At 51.3% G+C, this 21774-nt stretch overlaps 1 protein-coding gene across 1 annotated transcript in view; it reads left to right on the forward strand.

Moving 5' to 3' along the window:
- The window catches only part of TCERG1L (transcription elongation regulator 1 like), a 192676-nt gene that overhangs the window by 133094 nt on the left and 37808 nt on the right, over positions 1–21774 (forward strand). Inside the window, exons 7-8 of the mRNA XM_079899219.1 lie at positions 5523–5677; positions 17859–17928. Coding sequence (XP_079755345.1) covers positions 5523–5677; positions 17859–17928 — 225 coding nt within the window. The remainder of the gene's footprint in view (positions 1–5522; positions 5678–17858; positions 17929–21774) is intronic.

Here is a 21774-nt window from a genome sequence, read left to right on the forward strand (position 1 = left end):
GTGAATGTCCAGCAGATGGGACACTCCTCCTGGGACAGGGCGCTTGGGGGCAAGCAACAGGTGCAGAGAGGGACCTAGGTGTGTCTCTGTCGGGGGTGGCAAGGCATGTACCCCTCTCCCCACTGGGCTGAGATGGACGCTTGGAGAGAGAAGCAAAGATGACTTCCATCTTGCAGAACCCGTAAACATCTGGATTTGCAATGTGAAAGTGAGTGCAGGGATCCTTTTGTATGACAAACCAGCAGTCCCCGATTCCATGCGCTAAAATCCAGATCTTCCTATAACAGGGCTGCTAAGTCTGGATGCTTTGTACTGGACCTAACTAACTCTGGTGCACTAATTATGTCCTCTGGGATCTGCGGACAGATAAAGAGAAGAGGGAATGTGGCAACCATCCAGAAATTTTACAGCAGTGATTAAAGCAGAGGAACGTATACATATTACTTAAAATGTGCATAAAACGATACATAAAATTAATTTTGCGTGTCACAGCTGGCTTGGTCTAGCCGAGACCAACCGTAACAGGTGGATAAGCAGATTTCTCTTGGGGAATCATGTTTATTTACCTGGCCACCAGCTCCTTGCTTCAGTCCCACACGTGTCCCTACGGCACAGGAACTGGGTTTTTTGTAGCCTAGATAGGAACATGTGCCGTGCTAATTGTTGCCACTCCTCTATCTCCCAGGTAATAATCCCCTATTAAGTCCCTAATTAGCTCCTCTCTTCCCTCGCTGGAGAGGCTCAGTGGGTGGTGAAAGTAGGAGGTTGTGAATGTTTCCTACACCGTGGTCCTGGGCACTGGCTCTTCCCTGCGATGAAGGTGTGGTGTGGGCGTCCGTGGACACAGCCCCGGGCGCTTACAGAGTCAGTGCATCCCCGAGGCAGCAAAGGTACAACACAGACCCATCCAGCATCGGGGAAGAATTGGCCCAAGTCAATCCCCCAATGGAAAGCTTCTTTCCTAATAGCCAGGCTTGGAGCCAGAGGGGCGGGTACCCAGGAAACTGAGATGCTGAACTGTGTCCACCTGATAAAGAACATGTGGGGCCTCGCGTCAGGGGGACTTTTTGGAGCGCATGTTTCCCTGTGTCTGAGTGTATCCGATTCTTCGGGGAAGGACACCTTCCCAGCTGAGCCGTCTGCCCTCAGCCCAGCATCAGGTGGAGGTGACATCTGTCAGCATCTACCGGGGCTGAAAGTTGAAACTCCGTTGCTCTTCACCCCGCAGCAGCACAGGACGGGGCCCGTTCCCCGCAGCCAGGGGCCGGGACACCTTCACTCACCCATTTCCAGCTGCTTCTTATTACCCAGGCCCTGCCCCTGCCGACCGGAACCTTCTCATGTCCGGCAGGCCCCCAGCTCCAGGACCTCAGGACGCCCTGCAGAGCCAGTGGGAGGACTGGGGTGTGCTGAGGCTGGTCTCTCACAGCCTTTGGGGGGTTGCCCTGGGGCTGCTCTCTCTGCGCCCATGGACACATGACCACCTCCCTGCCTCTGCGTCCGAGGCTGCCGGCTCCTCAGTAATTCTCGCTGAAATACCCTGTCCCCTGTGGGATGGAGTTACATTTCCCACGTGGGCAGATCCTAGTTGACTGCACTTTCTCAGCAGGCGCATCGCTCCCTGGGTCCTTCAGCTGCTGTAGCGATGGCGGTGCTGGGTTTGGTGGGACCAGGTCTCATCTTTGAAAACCCAGAGTGCAGGTCTTTAGGGAAGAGGGAGGTGGTGGGGGAGGGTGGCCCGTCCCAGACACCACCTGCTGCCTTGCTTTCGGAAGGTCTTCCTGAATACTTAGTCCTTCCTCACCTTTGGGGTCTGTCCTGAGTCGGGGTCCCCAGAAGCAGCACCTGGGACAGCGCTCTGGGTGCCTGTGAGTTACCAGTTACCTGAGGAGTGATTTCCAGGGGTGGGGCAGTGGGGACGCAGGACAGGAGGGGGCTGGGCTAAGGGAGGATGTGGTCTCAGCTGGAGGCCAAACCTTGGGTGCCTTGGGCCATGAACACCTGGATTTGTCCCATGCTTTCACCCCCTGGCTGTTAGGGGAGGCGGCCCTGGGGTGGGCGTGGTCTCCAGGTGAGGCAGTGACCCACTGAGCACGACTCTCCGTAGCCCAGGGCAGACCAGCTCAGGGGGCTGGGGGTGGGTGCGCCCATGAGGTTGATCCAGGGGGAGGGCACCGACTTGACCATGACTTGGGCCCTGGACCGAACTTGAAAATTAGGAGACAAGAACAGAAGCTAGAATACAAGTCAGAAGGGATTTAAGAAATCACCTGGGGCTAGAGCCTCGCCCACTGAGGCCCAGGAGACTGAATTCGCTGGCTGAGGTGTTGAGACACAGAGCCGTCCTGGAAGGCAGGTCCCCACGCCCTTGGGCTCCTGCGTGCACGTCCCCGCCCCCAGCTCCCCGTCCTGGAAGGCAGGTCTCCACGCCCTTGGGCTCCTGCGTGCATGCCCCCGCCCCCAGCTCCCCTCTATGACTCTTAGAGGAGGGAATAGACCAGTCAGCTGTGGGCATGAGGCTGCTGGGGGCTGGGCTGTGAAGCCCAGATCTCTGGTGTGTGCGTGTTTGTGTGTGTTTGGGTGGTGGGGACAGGATGACTTCCTGCCAGGACAGCGGTACCTGTCAGGTGTATCAGCTGCAGAACTTCGTTGTCCTACAAGTGAGGTCAGGGGTCCTGGGGTCCACACGGCAGCTCCTAAATTTTTCAAGTGTATAGACAGGGATGCAGGGAGCCAAAGATGCTTCTAGAAGTTTTCACTCGGGCCAAGTAAAGTCAAACATCATGAAAAAAAAAAAAAATTCAAGCCAGACTGTTACGAACGGAGCCTGGTGGCTGCCAGGAGCTTTGGTCTTGGAGCAAATCTTTCCAGCCACAGCCCAGCCAAAGAAGGCTTCAGAAGCCTGAATTGGGTGAGTGGGCAGCTGCCTTTGTGCCCCAGACAAACCTGATTCGATGCGCTCAACAGGGAGGGGGGTGCCCGGGTGGGACCTGCCATCACCCCTGTGCTGCTGCCGGCCTGCTCGCCTCTTACTTGACATTCACTCGGGGCGGAGCTATACGTAACCTGCAGCACAGCGTAATTACCTGCAGCTTTACACTCGATAAAAACGTCTCATGCCAGCTGAGTTCTGCACCAAAAGGCACGCAGCTTCCTCCAGGCCCCGAGAGGTTACCTGTCCCCTGCCTGGGCTCGCTGGGGCTGGGGGCGATCCAATCCATAGGCAGGGATCTAGTCCAGTTTGCCTGCATTGCCCCTCGACTTCCAGCCCCTGTGGGCCCAGGAGCCGCCCATCGTCTAAGAAAGGCGGGACCCTCGTGTCTTGCCTGAATTTTCCCACAGCGGTGAGCATGTCAGAACAACACAAATCTCCACTCCAGCCCCCGCCTACGCAGATGATGGAACGAAGGCCACAGAGGGTGAGGGTGGCTCTCAAGGTCACCTGAAGGTCAAGGGCAGGTCTAGAGCTGGAGGGTGTGTCCACCGAAGAGGCGGGTCGTGGCCTTCCACCTGGCTGACCAGGCCAGCAGGGGCCAATGCTGTGGGCACAGTGCTGGGGTCTGGGTCTCTGCTGGAGGGAGGCAGGCCCGGATGCTGGCACCCAGGACGGAGAGGGGCCAGAGGTGAAGCGTGCTGGGTAGTCTACCATAGACTCAGAGCTTTCATCTCCACAAATCTGCCATCTCATTGCTCTGGAGGTCAGAATCCAACACGGACCCCACGGAGCTGAATCCAGGTGTGGGCAGGGCTGGTTCCCTCCGGAAGCTCCAGGCAAGGATCTGGTCCAGGCCTTCCCAGCTGCTAGAAGCATCGGCATTCCTTAGCCCTTTCCTCTAACTTCAAGGCCAGCAGTGGAGCATCTTCCAATCTCTCTCTCCCTCTACCCACCCACCCCAGGTGTGTGCGTGTGTCTGCCTGTCTGTCTGTCTTACTTCTGCTTCTGTCCTCACACCTTCTCTGACTCGGACCCCCCCCCCCCTTTTCTCTTATGAGGACCATGTGATGACACTGAACCCACCTGTACAGTCCAGGCTACTCACCCCATCTCAAGATACTAACTTAATCACATCTGCGAGGTCTCTTTTGCCATGTAAGGTAGCATTCAGAGGTTCTAGGGAGTCAGATGTGGACCTCTTCAGGGCCATTATTCGGTCCACCACTCCCATGAACCTGGCCTGGCCGGGTAGTAAGTCAAGCAGACCATCTCAAGGTCATTTCTACGAAGGAACTTGGTCTGTACAGAGTTTCCCTAACATGAGGCTCGTCCCCTGAACCCTCTGTCCAGCCTGTGGGAAGTGGCCGGCTGGGCTGAGCATGGAGATTCAAGGGTGGAAATGATTTTCTCTTTGGGAAGCAGAGTGGCTGTGCTGGCTCAGATGCAGAGAGAGGGCAGACACCCACGTGTGTCTGTCTGGTAGGGCCGGAGCTGGTTGCTGGGAGCCCTGGCACCGCCCAGAAGTGTCCCTGTTCGGTCTCCCCCTAGAGAGTCATCAAAGATCAGAGGGTTTCAGGTCACGTGGACTTGTCCTGCCCCTTCCCGCAGCTTCTGAGGTGCCTGAGGAGAGTCCTGGAGCTTTCAGGGCCCTCAGAGGCCACTGGGGGAAGCTGAGGTCCGGGAGGGGGAGAGGCCTTGCCCAAGAGGAATCTTCTGGAAGGCCCAGACCAGAAACAGGTACAGAGCTCATTTCTCTGCACCATCACAAGACTGGTCACAGGACACAGCCAGAGGCCAGTCTGGTGGCCTTAACTGGCCTTGTTTGTTGGGACACATTGAGGCCAAATCCGAATTCCTGTGTGCGTTCCCGCGTTACAGACGTATTCCTTAGGAAGGAAGCGTTTCCTTTCTTCTGTTTTTCTTTTCTTCACTATTTTTCCTTTGTAATCCTTTTCTCCTCCCTGATAACCTTTCACAGATAAGAGGTCTTAAAATTGCATACTATTCCTTTCGGAGATTTTAGAATCCTACACGTGAAAACGCAAAGCTTAATTCCCTGCTCTTCTGAAAACACACCAGGCCTGAGCTGAGGCTCAGGCTGATTCAAGCGGCCCATGTGCTACTTCTCTGCTGCAGAGGGTGAGCTGCCCGCCTGTGTGGGCCTCCAGGGCCTGTGAACCCTGCCGCACGGGCAGCGCCCAGCCGGGGAGGTTTACCGGGCACCACGTTCCATGTTACTCGGTCCCTGGATCCAGGGCCAGAGCGGGAATTCCGCTAAAAGGAGAGAGCTGGCCTACAGGAAGAGCTCAGACCTCCTGGGGTCCGGTTAAGCCGCTCACTTCTCTGAACTTTGGTGTCCTTACCGGTAAAATGAAGGTGAGGACGATGTCTACCTGTGAATCAAATGAGATCACATATGAGAAATAGCTGTAAATGACCCTGAAAGCCAGACATGGCTACTGTCATTCATACTTTGCGTAAATAACCTTCGCAAATGTGTGGATTTCAGCCCTGAAGGGCTTTTTGAGGCAGGGCTCATGCCGAGGGTCTTCGAGGGAAACTTAGAGGAGTTTCTCGATTCACACAGGTGTGTGGTCTGGACGGGCGATGACCGGGTTTTCTTCTTCAACCCGACGATGCAGCTGTCCGTCTGGGAGAAGCCGATGGACTTGAGAAACCGCGGGGACCTCAACAGGATCATCGAAGACCCTCCCCACAAGCGCAAGCTGGAGGCAGCAACAAGTAACTAAGAGACGGGCCCTGTGAGCCCAGTTTTATGAGAGTCTGAACTGTACATTCCCAGTGCGCGTGAAAGGGAAACAGGGTTCTCCCGGTTATGTCGGCTGTTGATTTTGAAGGAATCGTGTTCCCTGTTTCAGAATTTAGTCATTAAGTTTCTGTGGTGCTTTCTGCAGAAACACTGATCCTTCCAAGGGGGAGGCTCTGGCTTTCTTTTTTTTTCTTTTAATTTAATTTAATTTATTTATTTTGTATACAGCAGGTTCTTATTAGTTATCTATTTCATACATGTTAGTGTATATATGTCAATCCCAATCTCCCAGTTCATCCCACCCCCTGCCCCCGCTTTCCCCCCTTGGTGTCCATACGTTTGTTCTCTACATCTCTATTTCTGCCTTGCAAACTGGTTCATCTGTACCATTTTTCTAGATTTCACATAAATGCATTAATATACAATATTTTTTTTCTCTTTCTGACTTACTTCACTCTGTATGACAGTCTCTAGGTCCATCTACGCCTCTACAAATGACCCAATTTCATTCCTTTTTATGGTTGAGTAATATTCCATTGTATATATGTGCCACATCTTCTTTATCCATTCGTCTGTCAATGGACATTTAGGTTGCTTCCATGACCTGGCTATTGTAAATAGTGCTGCAATGAACATTGGGGTGCATGTGTCTTTTTGAATTATGTTTTTCTCAGGGTATATGCCTAGTAGTGGGATTGCTGGGTCGTATGGTAGTTCTATTTTTAGTTTTTTAAGGAACCTCCATACTGTTCTCCATAGTGGCTGTATCAATTTACATTCCCACCAACAGTGCAAGAGGGTTCTCATTTCTCCACACCCTCTCCACCATTTGTTGCTTGTAGATTTTCTGATGATGCCCATTCTGACTGGTGTGAGGTGATACCTCACTGTAGTTTTGATTTGCATTTCTCTAATGACTTTCTTTTCGCATGAAGTTACTAACCTGGGGAAGCCCTCTCATCTGTCAGCCACTCAAAACTTCCTTTCCAGCACAGACAGTAGCCTACATTTAACTTTTTTTTTTTTTTTTGCTTTTAAAATCTGTTTTCTACTCTCAAATTAGCGTGTACTGGTTAAACATTTTAGAAAATGCAGAAAAGTCTCACCTTTCAAGCTCACGCATGGTGGTCATTTTGATGTACTAATTCCTGTTTGGTTTTTTTCCTCCAGCATTTAATTTTTGTTCCAAATGTCATAGGAACGCCCCTTGAGACCGCATGCCACGAATGGGAGCACGTAACCCTTCCTCCTCACACACCCACTTCAGAGCTTTGTATGAAATCCATCCGTTCCTTATTTGAAGGGATGCTTGATTTCAGTGGAAGTGCATGTGGAGAGGAGAAAGATTCTTCTCAGCTGTAGAGGAATAGGATGCTTGCAGAGGCTGACTGTTCCCGATGATGCCCCAGCAAATCTCGTTTCCCCAAGAGTCAGAGGAGAACACTTAACATTTTCAGAAAGGATCCTTTCCGATTCGAGCTCGTACATTTTTAATCAGCTGCCGTGTTGGGAAAGGCCCACTCCCTGAGCGCAGGGGTTGAAACGGTACTGGCTTCACTGGGGAAACTTGAGATCAGCAGTTCTCCCTGATTGACCCGCAGAGCTTGGCTGAAAGGCCCGGACATAGGAGCTTGACCCCTTGAAGAAGCGTTTGTTTATTTCTGTGGGTGTTTTATTGGGTTTGCAGTGATATTTTTGATTCCGCCTCAGGTGGGGCTAACACAGATGACAGAAACCAGCCCCCATTTTTAGTGAGAGCCAGAGGTATTTGAATGGAGATTTAGGAAAAGGTATCATAAAAGTTTTAACATTTTTATCAGTGCTGAAAGACATGGGAAAGGTTGTTCTTGCAAAGCTGGTAGCAGTTTGCTAGGATGGGGAGATTGGCACGGTTAATAGGCCCCCCCACTTAAGATAAAGAGTAAACCCCTGTACCCGCCACCCCACCTGCTGCCAAGAGTCAACTCAGGTCAACTGCTGTGGAGAAGAAGGAACGTTCTAGGTGCACATCCAACTGAGTCTGTAACACTGAGCTGTGCTTAGGGACAGTAAGAATTGGGTTTGTGATTTTGTTTCCTCCTTTGATTCAGTGGCATCCATTTTTAAAAGGGGTGCTTTGCATGCTGAATGGAGGCTTGAACCCCAAACCCCTCGCAGACACCCATATCCCAAGGCCCTCACTCTGGGCAAGAGAGAACAGCACACCCTGGGAGGGGGTGTCCTGAGACCTACAGACCTCAAGGACACTCGGGTGCAGTTTGTTTTGTTTTGTTTTGCGGGCCTCTCACTGCTGTGGCCTCTCCCGTTGCAGAGCACAGGCTCCGGACGCGCAGGCTCAGCGGCCATGGCTCACGGGCCCAGCCGCTCCGCGGCATGTGGGATCCTCCCGGACCGGGGCACGAACCCGCGTCCCCTGCATCGGCAGGCGGACTCTCAACCACTGCGCCCCCAGGGAAGCCCTGGGTGCAGTTTGTCACAGCCATGATGTTTATTTTCTTGGTAGACGCAAACAATGCAGGCAGATTCCTTGCTCCTTTCTTCTGCTGTCATTCTTGGAGATAATTAGGTGCTGTTTCTTTTTCTTTCCCAAGGCCTGGAAGGAATGAGCAAGGAAGGCACTCATTAGCGGTCAGCATACAGTTGTTGGCCTGTTTCTCTCCTCTGGACCCAGTCGAGTCAGGGCTGCGAGAGCAGAGAGGGGTCTGCAGAGTCCCCCACTGAGTCTTCTGCCCTTTCAAGGCTTGTGAGGACTGTACGTGGAAGACAGCGTTAAAAGAGTAGCAGGCATGTCAGAAACGCGAGGAGTTCATTTGAGCAAAAATCGATTCCAATCCCACAGAATCAGGCTGGACGTGGTTAGAGCCTGGGAAGGCTGACCTGGTGAAGGTGCAGAAGCAGAGAAAGGAGATCACCTGACGGGTGGCAGGTAAAGCCCGGCCAGCTGCCGAGCCTGGTCCTCCTTAGCGTTTCCATCGATTTGTAGCCTTGAGGCTTCTGCTGGCTTAGATGTTGGTCCAATGGTCTCCTTGTATAATTAATTGAATTATCTGGATCATAGATCATGGCTCCACTTCACTCTGCTGACCTGAATCTCATTTTACACTTAAAAAGGTGGAGAATGGAACCTTAAATCTAACAGACACAACCGGAAATACCTGATTCTCATAGATTTAACATATCAAGTCATTTTGTGTGCCGCCTTTATAATGGCGGCCCCTTAACTACTCTATCTCGATAGATGTGCGATTGTAAACTTACAAGCAGTTACAAAATGAGCTGTAACCTTACTTACTCTTAGAAAAAGAGGAAGACACTGCCTTAAACCAGTGTATTTTAACCTGAATCTTAAAGGTATGCAAATGACCTCAATTCTCAACTTGCCCTTGCGGAGTAGAATTGGCATTTAAATGCATTACTTCTAATTTCCTGAGAGCCACTCACCTCAATTGTTCTGTTTGCTGCGAAAGAGGACAGGAGGTATTTCTGGAGGACTAATTAGCAAAGAGCAGGCAGAGTGGGTGACCTCAGGCCACCAGCAAGGGGCGTTTTTCCCTGGCTGGTCATCCATCATGATTCACCCAATGATTTGACCCTAATTTTTATAAGAACCAGCTCTAGAAGAGATTGTTCTCAGTGTAGAATTTTGTTTTTCACATTTTGTTCAACTCTGAGTCATTATAGATTTGAGTATTAAAGCCTGTTTCTCTCCTGAAATGGAAGCATTAAACATTCCAGTTGATATTGATTATTTTTCAATAGACAAATGAAATAAATGAATTTGACAAAATCACTGCCACGTTTAACTGCTAGTAGGTTTGAAGGGGCGTGTGTGTGTGTGTGTGTGTGTGTGTGTGTGTGTGTGTGTGTGTGTACTAGGAATGTCAGCTGTGGAAGGGAGAGCTAAGAGTGTCAGACAACTACGGGGAAAAGGATACCGGGATGCCAAAAGTGCTAAGCAGTTCATCATTCAGGAACTAAGGGAAAATTCGCCTTTTTCTCCATTCTGTTTTCATTGCTGAGAGGCTCAGATGAAGGCCTGAATTATTTCCTAATTATCTTGCAGCACATCCAGATTGTTTAGGTCTCTGGCAGACACACTGTTAGTTGGGAATAAGGGCCCGTTGAGCTAACGTGAAACGAGAAGTACCGCCTTCACCCCGCATCCGTTCTCTGTCCTGATGCTCTCGGGGCTGCTACAGGCTCTGCAGCGTGGAGGGTACCACACCCATGCGTGTTCTTCCGCCAGCTTCAGCGTTTCTCAGATCTCTTAGCGGCTCAGTTCCTCCACGGTATTTACCTGCAGCACCAAAGACCTCTCTTCTGAGCGATGGGGAGTGTAGACTGAAGGAAAACTGAAAGTTGTGAGTTAACGTTTTATTCGGGGACCTACTGAGGACTGAAAGCCAGGGGGACAGCCTCTCAGATGGCTCTGAGGATCTGCTCCAAAGAGGCCAGGGAAGGAGCCAGCGTATGTAGGAGGTTTTGTTGAGGAAAAACAAAAACGACACACACATTTAATGGAACATCAAAGATTACAGCTAATCATAAAAACCAGACATCTCAAGTGAATGATTCCAGTGCTTTTCTGTGGGAAGATCCCAGAGTCTGGGCTCATTGAAATCATTCCTTAGATATGCATCTCAACTATCTAGGGCCGGTATCCTGCTTTTCTCCATCCTGAAGTCCCCTCAGGGCCCACCATCAGGACAGCTGCTGTGGCTCATGGCTTGTCAGCGGTCAGACAAACATTCTTCGTTGACTGCAATGGCAGACGACCTCTTTTCTTGTCCGAGGTAGAAATCTCCCTGCAGTCTGGCTGAGGCACCTGCTGCCTGGTCCCCTGCACCGTCCACAGCGGGTTCCGTCCCTTCTGCTGGGAGGGTTTGGCGCAGTCTGGTGGGGTGTACCAGAGGGCGATCAGATGAAACGCCTGTGGGCCCATCCTCTGGGGTGGGGGAGACAGGAGGCGGGGACAGAGATTAGGAGGAGTGTCTCCCAGCCCCTCTCTCCTGCCTTTCGTCTCCCTTGGGTGCCTCCCAGTGGATGAGGAGGACAGGAAGCGGGGCTGGGGCGGGGGGCAGGGAGCATTGGGGGGGGCGAGAAGTGCTGAGGGGGGAGCAGGGAGGGAACCTGAAGGGAAAAGGGGCGCTTGTTTCCTCATGCTCACCGCAGCCGCAGGAGGTGGGCACCATCTGTCTCAGCTTCCTTTTGCTGCTGTAACACATCATCACAAACTCAGTGGCGTAAACCAACACCAATGTATTACCTTCCAGTCCTGGAGCTCAGAAGCCCAGCTTACGTCTCACTGCTGTTGTTGGACCTGCATTCTTTCCGGAGGCACTAGGAGAGAACTCGTTCCCCTGCCTCTTCCGGCTTCAAGAGGCCACCTGGTTTCCTGGGCTCCATGGCCCTGCCCACCCGCTCCAAAGCAGCAGCAATGCATCTTCAGCCCTTTTCTCTGGCTGAGTCGTCCGCCTCCCTCTTCCACTTTTCAGGGTCCTTGTGATGACACTGGGCCCCTCTGGATGGCTTAGGCTCACCACCCGTCTCAAGGTCGACCGGTTAGGAACCTTCATCCCCCTCGCCAAGCAACCTAATGTATTCACAGGTCCAGGGATCAGGTTGTGGACATCTTTGGAGACCATTATTCTGCAATCCATCATCTTTATACCTGTTTTACAGAAGAGGGAATTAAAGAAAGGAGACCAACTGACATGCTCAAGGTCACACTTCTATCCAGTGCGGGACCAGGGTTTGCCCCCCAGAGGGTCTGACTCCAGATCTAGCTAAGGAGGGGCGGCCTCGCCGGGCATCTTACGAGCATACGATAAAAAGGAGCTTCTGGAAATCGTTTTGCTCCCTGCGCCTGACACAGGACAGTCAGGTGCGGGGAGCCTGGCGCTTCCACGTGGCAGGAAGTCACTTGGCTTCAGTTGCTCTGTAAACATTTCAGTCGTTTATATTCAAGACAAATGTACATGGACAATGACATGCATTTCACCAAGGAGGACATGAAACCGTCCCTGTGAGTAATCCCAGCTAGGACTTGTGAACGGGTCACGTTCCCGAGCACTGTTTGCCCAGGGACGGTGCACTGATCTCCACCACACAGTGGGACCAGGTGCCCGGTACTCCAGAAGACCCAGGACTGCTGAAAACGCAGATGCTGGGTGTTCTCCAAAGTGGCAAACAGGTGCCTCGTTGTTCATCCGCGAGGACTCAGGTGGGTGAGAGGGGCTCTCCCCCTGCAGAAGTCATCTGCCCTGGCTGTTTGGGAGGAACTCTGACCATCACCTGGGACCTGTGTTCCGTCCACAGCCCGATGCCACCTGGCAGCCTGGCCTACGCCTCCTCTTTGCACAATGAATGAACCAGGTGGGCAGAGCACACGTTCGCTCGGCAGGGTTCCCAGCTCACAGTCTCAGGAGCTGACGAAGGTTTCAGCTCAGCGCTGCCTCACTGGGCAGGCGACCCACTAAGGGTCGATGACTCGCAGAGACCAGGACGGAAGCACTGCATCATTTTGTCTGCTAGGTTCCCAGACTGCCTTGTTTGCAGACACCCCGGTGAAAGGACCGAACTTCGGCCGGAGGGGCCATCCCACTGCTATGACAGCCCCATCTCGGGCCAGCACTCCTTGTGGGCTGTGAGCATTTCCAGGGGTGGAGAAACTTTGAGGTCTTGTTCCGCTGAGCAGACTGTGCATTTCTTGAATATCAAGGCTATTTGACCCACTGTCAGTCTTTTCAGCCAGATGTTTGCAGACGCCCCTAGAACTTCCTGAAGATCTCAGGTCACGTGCTTTGCTCACGTGTGTTAAGGTGGAAGCTCATCTGTGTTAAGGGCATACGGCTCCCCTGGAAAAAGCTAGTGAGTCCGGAAGCGGAGGAGCGGAGCCCGCTCAGGTGATGGACGCGACCCCAGCCTTGGTGACCAGCACCTGCCATTAAGGAGTGACTTTGGACTCGCGCAGTTCACAGGCCGGAGCGCCACTGTTCCTAGGTCCCCGGGGGCAACTACAGCCCTGGACTCTTCCAAGTTGCATCTGCCTGGGGCACAGGTGTATGCCGCATACCAGGGTTCTCCTCTGAATGCAAACATGCCCTCCCCCAACAAATCCGCTCCTGCAGTTCTCCAGCAAGTTTAACCAGACATTGTGCCTTCCCTTCTGAGAGAGGGGACCGAACATAATAGGGGTCATCACCTCCACTTGCCCAAAGGAAGACATTTGACTCACAGACTCAGAAGAGCTTTGACCACCTGCTCCAGCCTCACTGTATGCTCAGTGCCTTTTTTTTTTTTTTTTTTTTGCCGTACGCGGGCCTCTCACTGCTGTGGCCTCTCCTGTTGTGGAGCACAGGCTCCGGACGCACAGGCTCAGCGGCCATGGCTCACGGGCCCAGCCGCTCCGCGGCATGTGGGATCTTCCTGGACCGGGGCACGAGCCTGCGTCCCCTGCATCGGCAGGCGGACTCCCAACCACTGCGCCACCAGGAAAGCCCGCTCAGTGCCTTTTTTAAAAAAATGTACATGCCTTTCCTTGCCAGTTAAAGGCATAAGACAATAAATTTTGAAAATAGGTAGATGTCTGTGAGTATGTATTGAATATATTTTTAGTAGGACAGCTGAGGAATTGACATGTTGCACTTTCTGCTTTTCACCATTGTGGGTATCTTTCCGGCTCCCCGTGTTCTGAGCCCCGCTCCCCCCACAGCCCATCTCTCTTCTCTCTCTTTCTCTCTCTCCCCCTCTCTCGGCTGGATACCCATGACTCTTTCCAGTTGGTGGACTTGTAGGTCATCTGTTTGTTCATGCACACACAGAATGCTGATATGAACACCTTTGTACACATATATTTATCTTAGGAGCATTTTTACGAGTACTTTTCTTGTATAAATTCATATTACTGGAATTGCCAGGTCAAAAGGTACATGCATTTTACTTTGACAGATATTTTGCTAAATCGTCCTCCTAAAAGATCACCCAGTTCACATGCCCACTAGTAGACTCTGCCTGTTCTCATAAGCAGTGTACATCATCCAATCTTAAGTTTTTAGACCCATTCATTGTGTCAGTTGGCATTTCTTTAATTGTGAGTGAAATTGAACCTTTCAACTGGTTGATTGGCCATTTGTGTTGTTCTGTATTCCTGTGAAGTGTGTGTTTGTCTTCCGTATTGAATTATACAGAGTCCTGTAAATCAAGGAGATCAATATTTTGTCTATAGTGTGATTCCAATATTTTTCTTTTGATTTCTTTTTCCATAAAACGAATTGATCTTGAATTTTTTTCTTACTGTGGTAAAACACGCATATCATGAAGTTTGCCTTTTTAACCATTTTTAAGTGCCCAGTTCAGAGGCATTTATCAGTAATACCTTCACAGTATTATGTAACCATCACCATTATTTCCCATCTTTTTCCTCCCCCGAAACAGAAACCCTGTAACCGTTTATTGATAATTCCCCTGGTAACCTCTCTTCTACTTCCCATGTCTATAGATTAGCCTGTTCTATATGCCTCGTGTCAGTGGAGTCATGCAGTATTTGTCCACTTGTGTCTGGTTCATTTCACTTAGCATAACGTTTTCAAGGCCCATCATGTTCTAGCACCTGTCAATGCTTCATTCCTTTTCACAGCTGAGTAGTATTCCATTGTAGGGTAAACCACACATTGTTTATTGGTTCACCTGCTGATGGACTCTCGGGTTGTTTCCACTTGTTTGCTCTTGTGAATAATGCTGCCATGAACGTTGGCGTACAAATACCTGTTTGAATCCTTGTTTTCAGTTCTTTTTGGTGCATACCTAGGAGTAGAATTTCTGGCTCACATGGTAATTCTATGTTGAACTCTTAGAGTAGCGGTCAAACCTTTTACCACAGCAGCTGCCCCATCTTTCATTCCCACCATTAGTGCCCACGGGTTCCACGTCCTTCTCCATATTATTTGCCAACACTTGTCTTCCTTTTTAAAATTCTTCTTATTATTATTTTATTACCATCAGAGTGTGTGAAGTGGTACCTCATTGCGGTTTTGGTTTCCATTTCCCTAATGACTCCGTGCTGAGCACCTTTTCGTGGGCTTTCTGCGCGTCTTCTTTGGAGAAAGGTCCATTTAAGTCTTTGCCCGTTTGTAACTGGGCTGTTGTTGTTTTAGTTGTTGTGGCTGAGTTGTAGGGGTTTTATATATATCATGAATCCCTTATCAGATATTTAATTTGCAAATGTGGTTCCTATTCTGTGGTTTGCTTTTTCACTCTGTTGATAGTGTTCTTTTATGCAAGAAATTTAAAATTTTTTATTAAGTCCAGTTTATCTATTTTTTTTCTTTTATTGCCAGTGTTTTGGTGTCATATCTAAGAGACCATTTTCGAATCCAGCATCATGGCTTTTAGCCCCTACGTTTTTGTCTGAGATTTGCATAGTTTTAGCTCTTAAGTTTAGCTCTTTCAGCCATTTTGAGTGAATTTTGGTACTTGGGCTTTTTCAGAGATGGTTGCTGTCAAATTCTTTTTTTTTCATATGAATGGACCATACTTTCTTTCTTATTTCTTTGCATGCTTTGTAGTTTTGGTCGAGATCTGGACTTTCTGAGTGTGATGACGTGGCAACACTGGCAACGTGGTTCTCCTACTCCTCAAGGGTTTCTGATTCCTGCTTGTTGAGGGTTGGAGCCACCCATTTGTGACTTTTCCAAACTAGTTTGTGAAAATATTTATTTATTTACTCGGCTGCACTGGGTCTTTGTTGCGGCATGCGGGCTCTAGTTCCCTGATCGGGGATCAAATCCGGACCCCCTGCATTGGGAGTACAGAGTCTCAGCCACTGGACCACCAGGGAAGCCCCCAAACTAGCTTTTATGTGTGTACTCCTTGTCACTTTCAGTCCCCAAACTGAAGTTTCTGTTCCGTTGTCTCTGAGGTCAGCTGAAGGACAGCAGCCTCTCCCCGCAGCCAGCACTGCCCTTGATGTTGAAGCTTCCAGAGTTCTCAAATACTTGACTCCCATCACTTTTCCAGTTCAGCAGCTCTTTTGGTGGAGGGACGGACCCGAGAGTCCCCTATTCCACCGTTTTTCCTGACATTCCTTTGGTCTTGTATTTTTAAAGGCAGTAAATTTGTGTTTTCCTTTATGACTTCTGAATTTTGAATCTTGATCAGGAAACTTCACTCGTGATAGAATTCTTCAAAATAAACAAAAACACCCTAGAAAATAACCAACATCTTTATAATTGTGTGACCTCATGTAAAAACAGTATTTCTTCAGTTTTCCTGGCTTGCCTTTGGTCTTCCCGAGTGTGTCCTGTGTGGGGTGTGGGGAAGGGCTGCCTCGTCTACACCTTAGTAAATGTCTTGATGATGATGTCTCTGCGTATCCGCCTGAAGGACAAGCAAACACAACCCACTCCTTCTTCAAAAACCAGCCAGAGCCAGTGGGGGCCAGGAGGGGCATCGTAAGGGAGAGTCGCAGATCCTACGTGGAGGGGTGTCGGCGGACTGGAGGCTGAGACGGGAGAGTGGGAGCGAGGGTGGATCCAGGTGGAATGTGCTGAGATGAGGGGCCCGTGGGACACGGAGGTGGAGAGCCGGGCAGGAGCCGGGGAGGTAAGTGTGCCTTCTGGGGGCACAGCAGAGAGGGGATTGACTGTCGGCGCCACGTATGGGCACGTGGGGAGAGAGCATGGGAGTGAAGAAGAAAGCCCGTCCCCTGCCGTCAGCTCGGTCACCGCAAAGGTCTCTCTCTAGACCACTGGTTCTCATCGGGACAGGGGGTGGGGTGAGGCTCTGTCCCTTGGGGGACACTTGGCAACTACTGGAGACATCTGTGGTTATCAGTACTGGGAGGGGTGCCGGGCGTCTGGGGGTCAGAGACCAGGGATGCTGCCAATACCCTATGGTGCACGGGACGCCCCATCATCCAGCCCCACGTGTCACTGGAGCCAAGGTGGGGAGAGCCCCACTGGAGAGCCCCGAAAGGCCCACCTGGGCTTGGGCTCTCGCCGAGGGAGCGCCCACTGGTCCCACAATGCTGTACTGGGCAGGACCCGCTGTGGATGGGCCGTCGGTGGGAAGAGGCCACCAGAACCCAACCCTCTCAGCTCGCTGCAGCCCCACGCTATGCACCGAAAGCGAACCGGAGAGTAGATGGGGGTTGGAGCCGGAGCAGGGGGCACTGCTGGGATTTCAAACCGCGCGAATGGAGAATCGTCAGGTTTTATAGAAAGAAAAGGTGTGGAGGGCTTTGCAGTCGTGGAAATTCATATTTTTTCCCATAAGCTTCACATTCATTATGAGCTCATTACAGAGCGTCCTCAGGAAGGACGTGGGTTCAAGCAGTCCTGGGGGACGGGGGCAGCGGGTGAGGACATGGGTCACGCACTGCAGAGCCCAGAACCTTGCCCCTGTGCCCACACAGGACGTGGTTATGAGAAAGTGGTTTCTTGGGGATGACAGACACAGAATAAAAAGCAGGCGAGGAGGCCGTTGTGATGCCAGGGAGTGTTTGGACCTCATTCAACCTGTCAGCACCGAAACAATGATGCTCTAGAACCATCTTTATACTCATTTTTCCTCTTTCCTTTTGGAGACAGATATGAAACACCAAAGCACCTTTTTACTTTTTCATTCCGAAAGCTCATCTAACATTTATAGGGCCAGCCTCTTCAGGATGTAAGTAGGGGACCCGACTTCAAAATCAATTTAGCTTTTAGAAAGGAGACTTGTAGACAGCAGTGGTGGGCACGCCGCATGCAGGAGAAATCGGGTTGTTCATTGCAGGAGACAAAGCGGGGAGTCCGGGTCTGTGGTTCAAGCACAAGGACGTGAAGGCAGCGTGGCTAGCAGAGCTGGTCCAGGGCCTAAGTCCTGTGAGGGGTGGGGACGCCCCTTCCTCTTCCAGCCCTTCTGGAAGGTCCAGCAGCCTCTACACAGCCAGCAGCTAGAGATGACTTCTCTGCACCAAAGCACATCAGATTTCTCTTCTGCTGAAATATGAAAGGGGTGCACCCTGAGAGCGTAGTTACAGGATTTGAGGTCCATCTTTAAGGGAAGTCTGTTTTCTTAATTTCAAGATGAGTCTGCTCGAAAGTGATGCTTCCCAACGGTTTGTCAAAGCCACAGGCTCCGTGTTAACAGGTGACCTTGGCTTTCTTTCAGCCAAGCCCGGCGATGGATCCAGTTCCGAAGACGGCAGGGAAGACCCACACGTGAGAACCAAGAGGAATCGGTAGGTGGCCACATGCTTTCCTGCGCATCTTTCTCGAGGGATGATTAGGTGGTGGAGAAAGAGAAGGGATCACTGTGACTCTATTGACTGATCCAAGGATGGGTCCAACCCCTAAACAGAGGGCGGGAGGTCCCAGGTCTGTCTTAGCAGAACGTGCTCTGGGTGCCCCGGGTCTACCCTGGATGTCCTCTCCCCTCCCCTGGCCTCCCCGGGGCCACGTTCACCCCTAGCCTTGCTTTGGGGGCCCTGAGGAGTGGACAGAGCACGGAGGTGAAGGTGGCGCTGGGTGGGCGGTGGGTTGTGCGTCTGGTAGCCCCGGGCTGGAGGTCCAGCTCCGTGTCTGCCTTGCTTAGTGACTTTGGGCAAAGTAATTTCACTCCCACATCAGGCTTCTCATCTGCAAAGTGGGTGATGCCCTGGTGAGATGTTGCCCGTGTGACTTCCTGTGGCCCCAGGAGAATACGTTCTCCATCCAGGTTTGCTTGTTACGGTTTACCTGTGGCCACAGCACAGGAGGGAGGGAACTCCGCCCCTTCCTTTCAAGCCGGGGGCGGGGAATGGTGGTTCCCGCTTTCCCCTCCCGGAAGGCCCGGTCTGTGGTCCCTTTCCTACTGAGTTCTACGTAAAGGGGTAAAATTGGGTCTGTGTGTCCAAGTTCCCAGAAGGGGGAGGTGGGAGGCACGAGGCAGGGAAGGAGGAAAGCGAATCTAAAACAGGACCCACGAGGCCACTTCCTGAGCCAACGTGGTTCCCGTGTCCCGGCGGGAATGGCCCTCATCCCAGCCTAGCAGTGCCTTCGGTCCTGTACCGGGTGCCCATTTATCAGCCCCCATCATGGGACACCCCAGGCCTGCGGCAGGAATCCCCGAGCAGCTGTCAGGACGTTTGCACTGTGCGTATTTTCTCTTTAAAAAAATGCGCCTTAGAAGAAGTCCTTTTGCAGTAACAAGTGTTCGCGGTGATGGAGGAAGATGCAGTCTTGACTCAGAACCGGTGCCCGTTCTCACCTCTTCCACCCTTGCCCTGTGGCTTCCTGGTGAAAGACGGTGGGAGAGGAAGGGAGACAGGAAGTGGAGGCAGGGCTGGCAGCCAGGGGTCAGGGTGCCTGTGGAGACACAAGCCTACAGAATTAGTCCTAAGTGGGTACATTATTCCTTTTATTTCAACACCTTTGGCCTTTTTCTACTGTGCACCCCTCACAAAACTGTTTCGCTGACCAGGGCCCAGGTATATTGTCATTTTAACTGGTACCAAGCAGACACCACAGAACTTTCTGGAAACAATGCAGGGAAGGGTAAGCAGTGTCCTTCCCAAGACAGGAAGGCAGTCTGGGTGGAGGGTGGGGTCTCCTTCCGCGGGTGAAGGAGACCAGGGGCAGCAGCTTGGCGGGACCGGGGGCTCCCTGCGGTGCTGGAGCAAGGTACCTCCCACCCAATCGCCCAGGCCTCTGTTTTTCTGCTCCCCCATATCCTCTGCTTAGACAGTCACTTTTGGGGTCAAAGGACACTTGCGTGGGCCGCAGGGGATGGACACCAAGTGTCTTCATTGGGGACCAAGGGCTCCAGGAAAGGAAATCAAGCGTCATCTCTTTATTGTTATGTTCACACCCTGGTTGTCAGCTAAGCCAATCTCTGTGATCTTTGGATATATGTATATAATTTTAAAAACAAGATGAGCTTCCTGAGGAACAAGAGAAGCAGCACTCCGGCCATTACTGGATGCGTTTTGAACTCGTGCAGGAGGGAGGTCTCAGCTAGCTCCAAAGGAGTGGGGACGTCTGCTTGTATCACCCAGTTTTATTCGTTTTCCCGTGCGACTGGCCCCAAACTCTGAACACTTGGCATTGAAATAATGTCAAAGCATTAGTCTCGGTTTTCATCACCTGAAAGACTTCTTCCGTGACTCAGCACTGACTCTGAAACCAACACGGGTGTTTGCATGAAGCTTTTGGCCATCATATGATTCCAAGCCCCCTCGGCCCTCAGGTGCCCAGGCACCTGGCTCCCGCCATGGTTCAGGCCTCGGTCCCTGGGTCACTCTGTTCTGCCACTGAGATCCAGGGGGAAAAGGTTTCAGCGGAAGTTGGGGATCTGCACTCAGGGTCTGGAATGTTCCGTGAGTCCTGGTCATTCACTTCTGAGCCGCTTTGCAAACTGCGCCCACTCTAGGGGAAGCCTCGCCCTCGTGGCTTCTTCCAAAGCTGCCTCCCAGCCTGGGCCTGTGTGCCCCTCGCTCAGAGCTCTTCACTCGGGTGCATGGACACCAGCATCGTCTTGGCACTTTTGTCCTTTTGGGGAAGATTGTTGTCAGTAAGCCCAAGGACTCCTCAAGCTTCCAGCTGCTTCTGGGCACTTGTATTTAGTAGACGCTGCCTAACTAGTAAGAGGCCAGGCTCCAGAGGACCTGCCAAAATCAGTCCCTTTTGACCTTCCCTTTCGTATACATAGTGTAATTTTTCACATCAGAAAGCACTTAAATGCTTCTGCAAATTATGAGTCTTCAGCGGCCATATCCTGGCCTCAACCACAGGGCACATTCTGGACGCAGCTCTGTGCTCCCTGCGTCTTTTCCACACCCTGGCCCGGTTCATGTACATTTTGAATATTCTTACACAGGTGGGGTTAAATCAGTTGTGCATATGATTCAGGTCCAGATGATAACTTTTCCTAAAGTTCCCTGGGAAGGGAAATATGTCACAATGACAAGCTTTCAAATTCCCCAAGTATCTTCAACTGCCTGGTAAGCGCGGTTTCAGATAGCGTGTTATTTACTGTTTAGTGGAATGTGTTTGTGACGCACGATGGTGTGTCTCCCCCGGGACCGGAAAATTGATGGCTTGCGTCTCCCCGCTGTGTGCAGTGCCCAGGGGTTCGGCTGGTTTCTGACGTGTAGGTTGTTTTTGGTTCAGACCTGCTTTTCAAATGTGCTGTCTACTTAAAGAATTTAGAATTTATTTCAAATCATTGAGTTGAATTATTTGAAGGATTCAGCAAAAGTATGTCATTTGGTTTAAAAGCCAGAGTGAAATGATCACTCTTTACAAAACCCGTTAGTAAAGAAACTGTCAGTGGTACGTATGGCTTCCAGCCCCTTCACGGGGTGCCGGTTTCTGCCAGCTGCCGAGCCAGGGGATTCCTGCTAAACTAGTGGTTTTCTGTAGTGTGACGGGTGCAGTTACTTTTTTGACTTTTTCAATATCATCGGCCCCACGGCTTTGGAAATGTGTTTATGTTTCTAGGCCATTTGGTACAGGAGCCTTTTACGGTAAGTGACTAAAAGAAATCTCTTGGTTTGGAACATTGTTTATTGTGGTAGCGTGTAAACTTTGGGGAAGCCCCGCTGATGGCCTTGGATGTAAGTGGTAAAGCTGACCTTCTACAGTAGGTGCTTCCATGGAGTCACATACAGCCACGGCTGGAGACACAAGAGCGTGGAATTAGCAAGAAGTGACCTTGTGGCCCTTTTCTGCTTTCCCCAAATACGCCCTCCATTACTCCCCTCTTGACAAACCAAGGTGACCAAGTCACACTGAAAGCGTGTCCCCTGGACCAGGCTGCATCTTTAAGGATTTGGGGGCAGCCTGAGGAGGTAGTCCCCAGCCCCCACGCCCATCTGTGACACCGAGGTGCCCTCACAGAGCTGTGAGGCTATGATCCATCCACCTGCAATTCTGCATCCCACCTGGGGGCCCCCTGGGGCAGGGGGCATCTGTCTAGGACAAAAAACGGATACCACCATCCAAAAGACAGGACAAGACCAAACAATCTAGTGTCTGGAGGCTTTGTAGCCGCCACCCTGAGCCTGTCCCCAGATCAAGCCCACACACCTAGAGTCAGCTGTGACAGA

Source organism: Stenella coeruleoalba, assembly GCF_951394435.1.
Source record: "Stenella coeruleoalba genome assembly, chromosome: 16".
Taxonomy (NCBI): domain Eukaryota; kingdom Metazoa; phylum Chordata; class Mammalia; order Artiodactyla; family Delphinidae; genus Stenella; species Stenella coeruleoalba.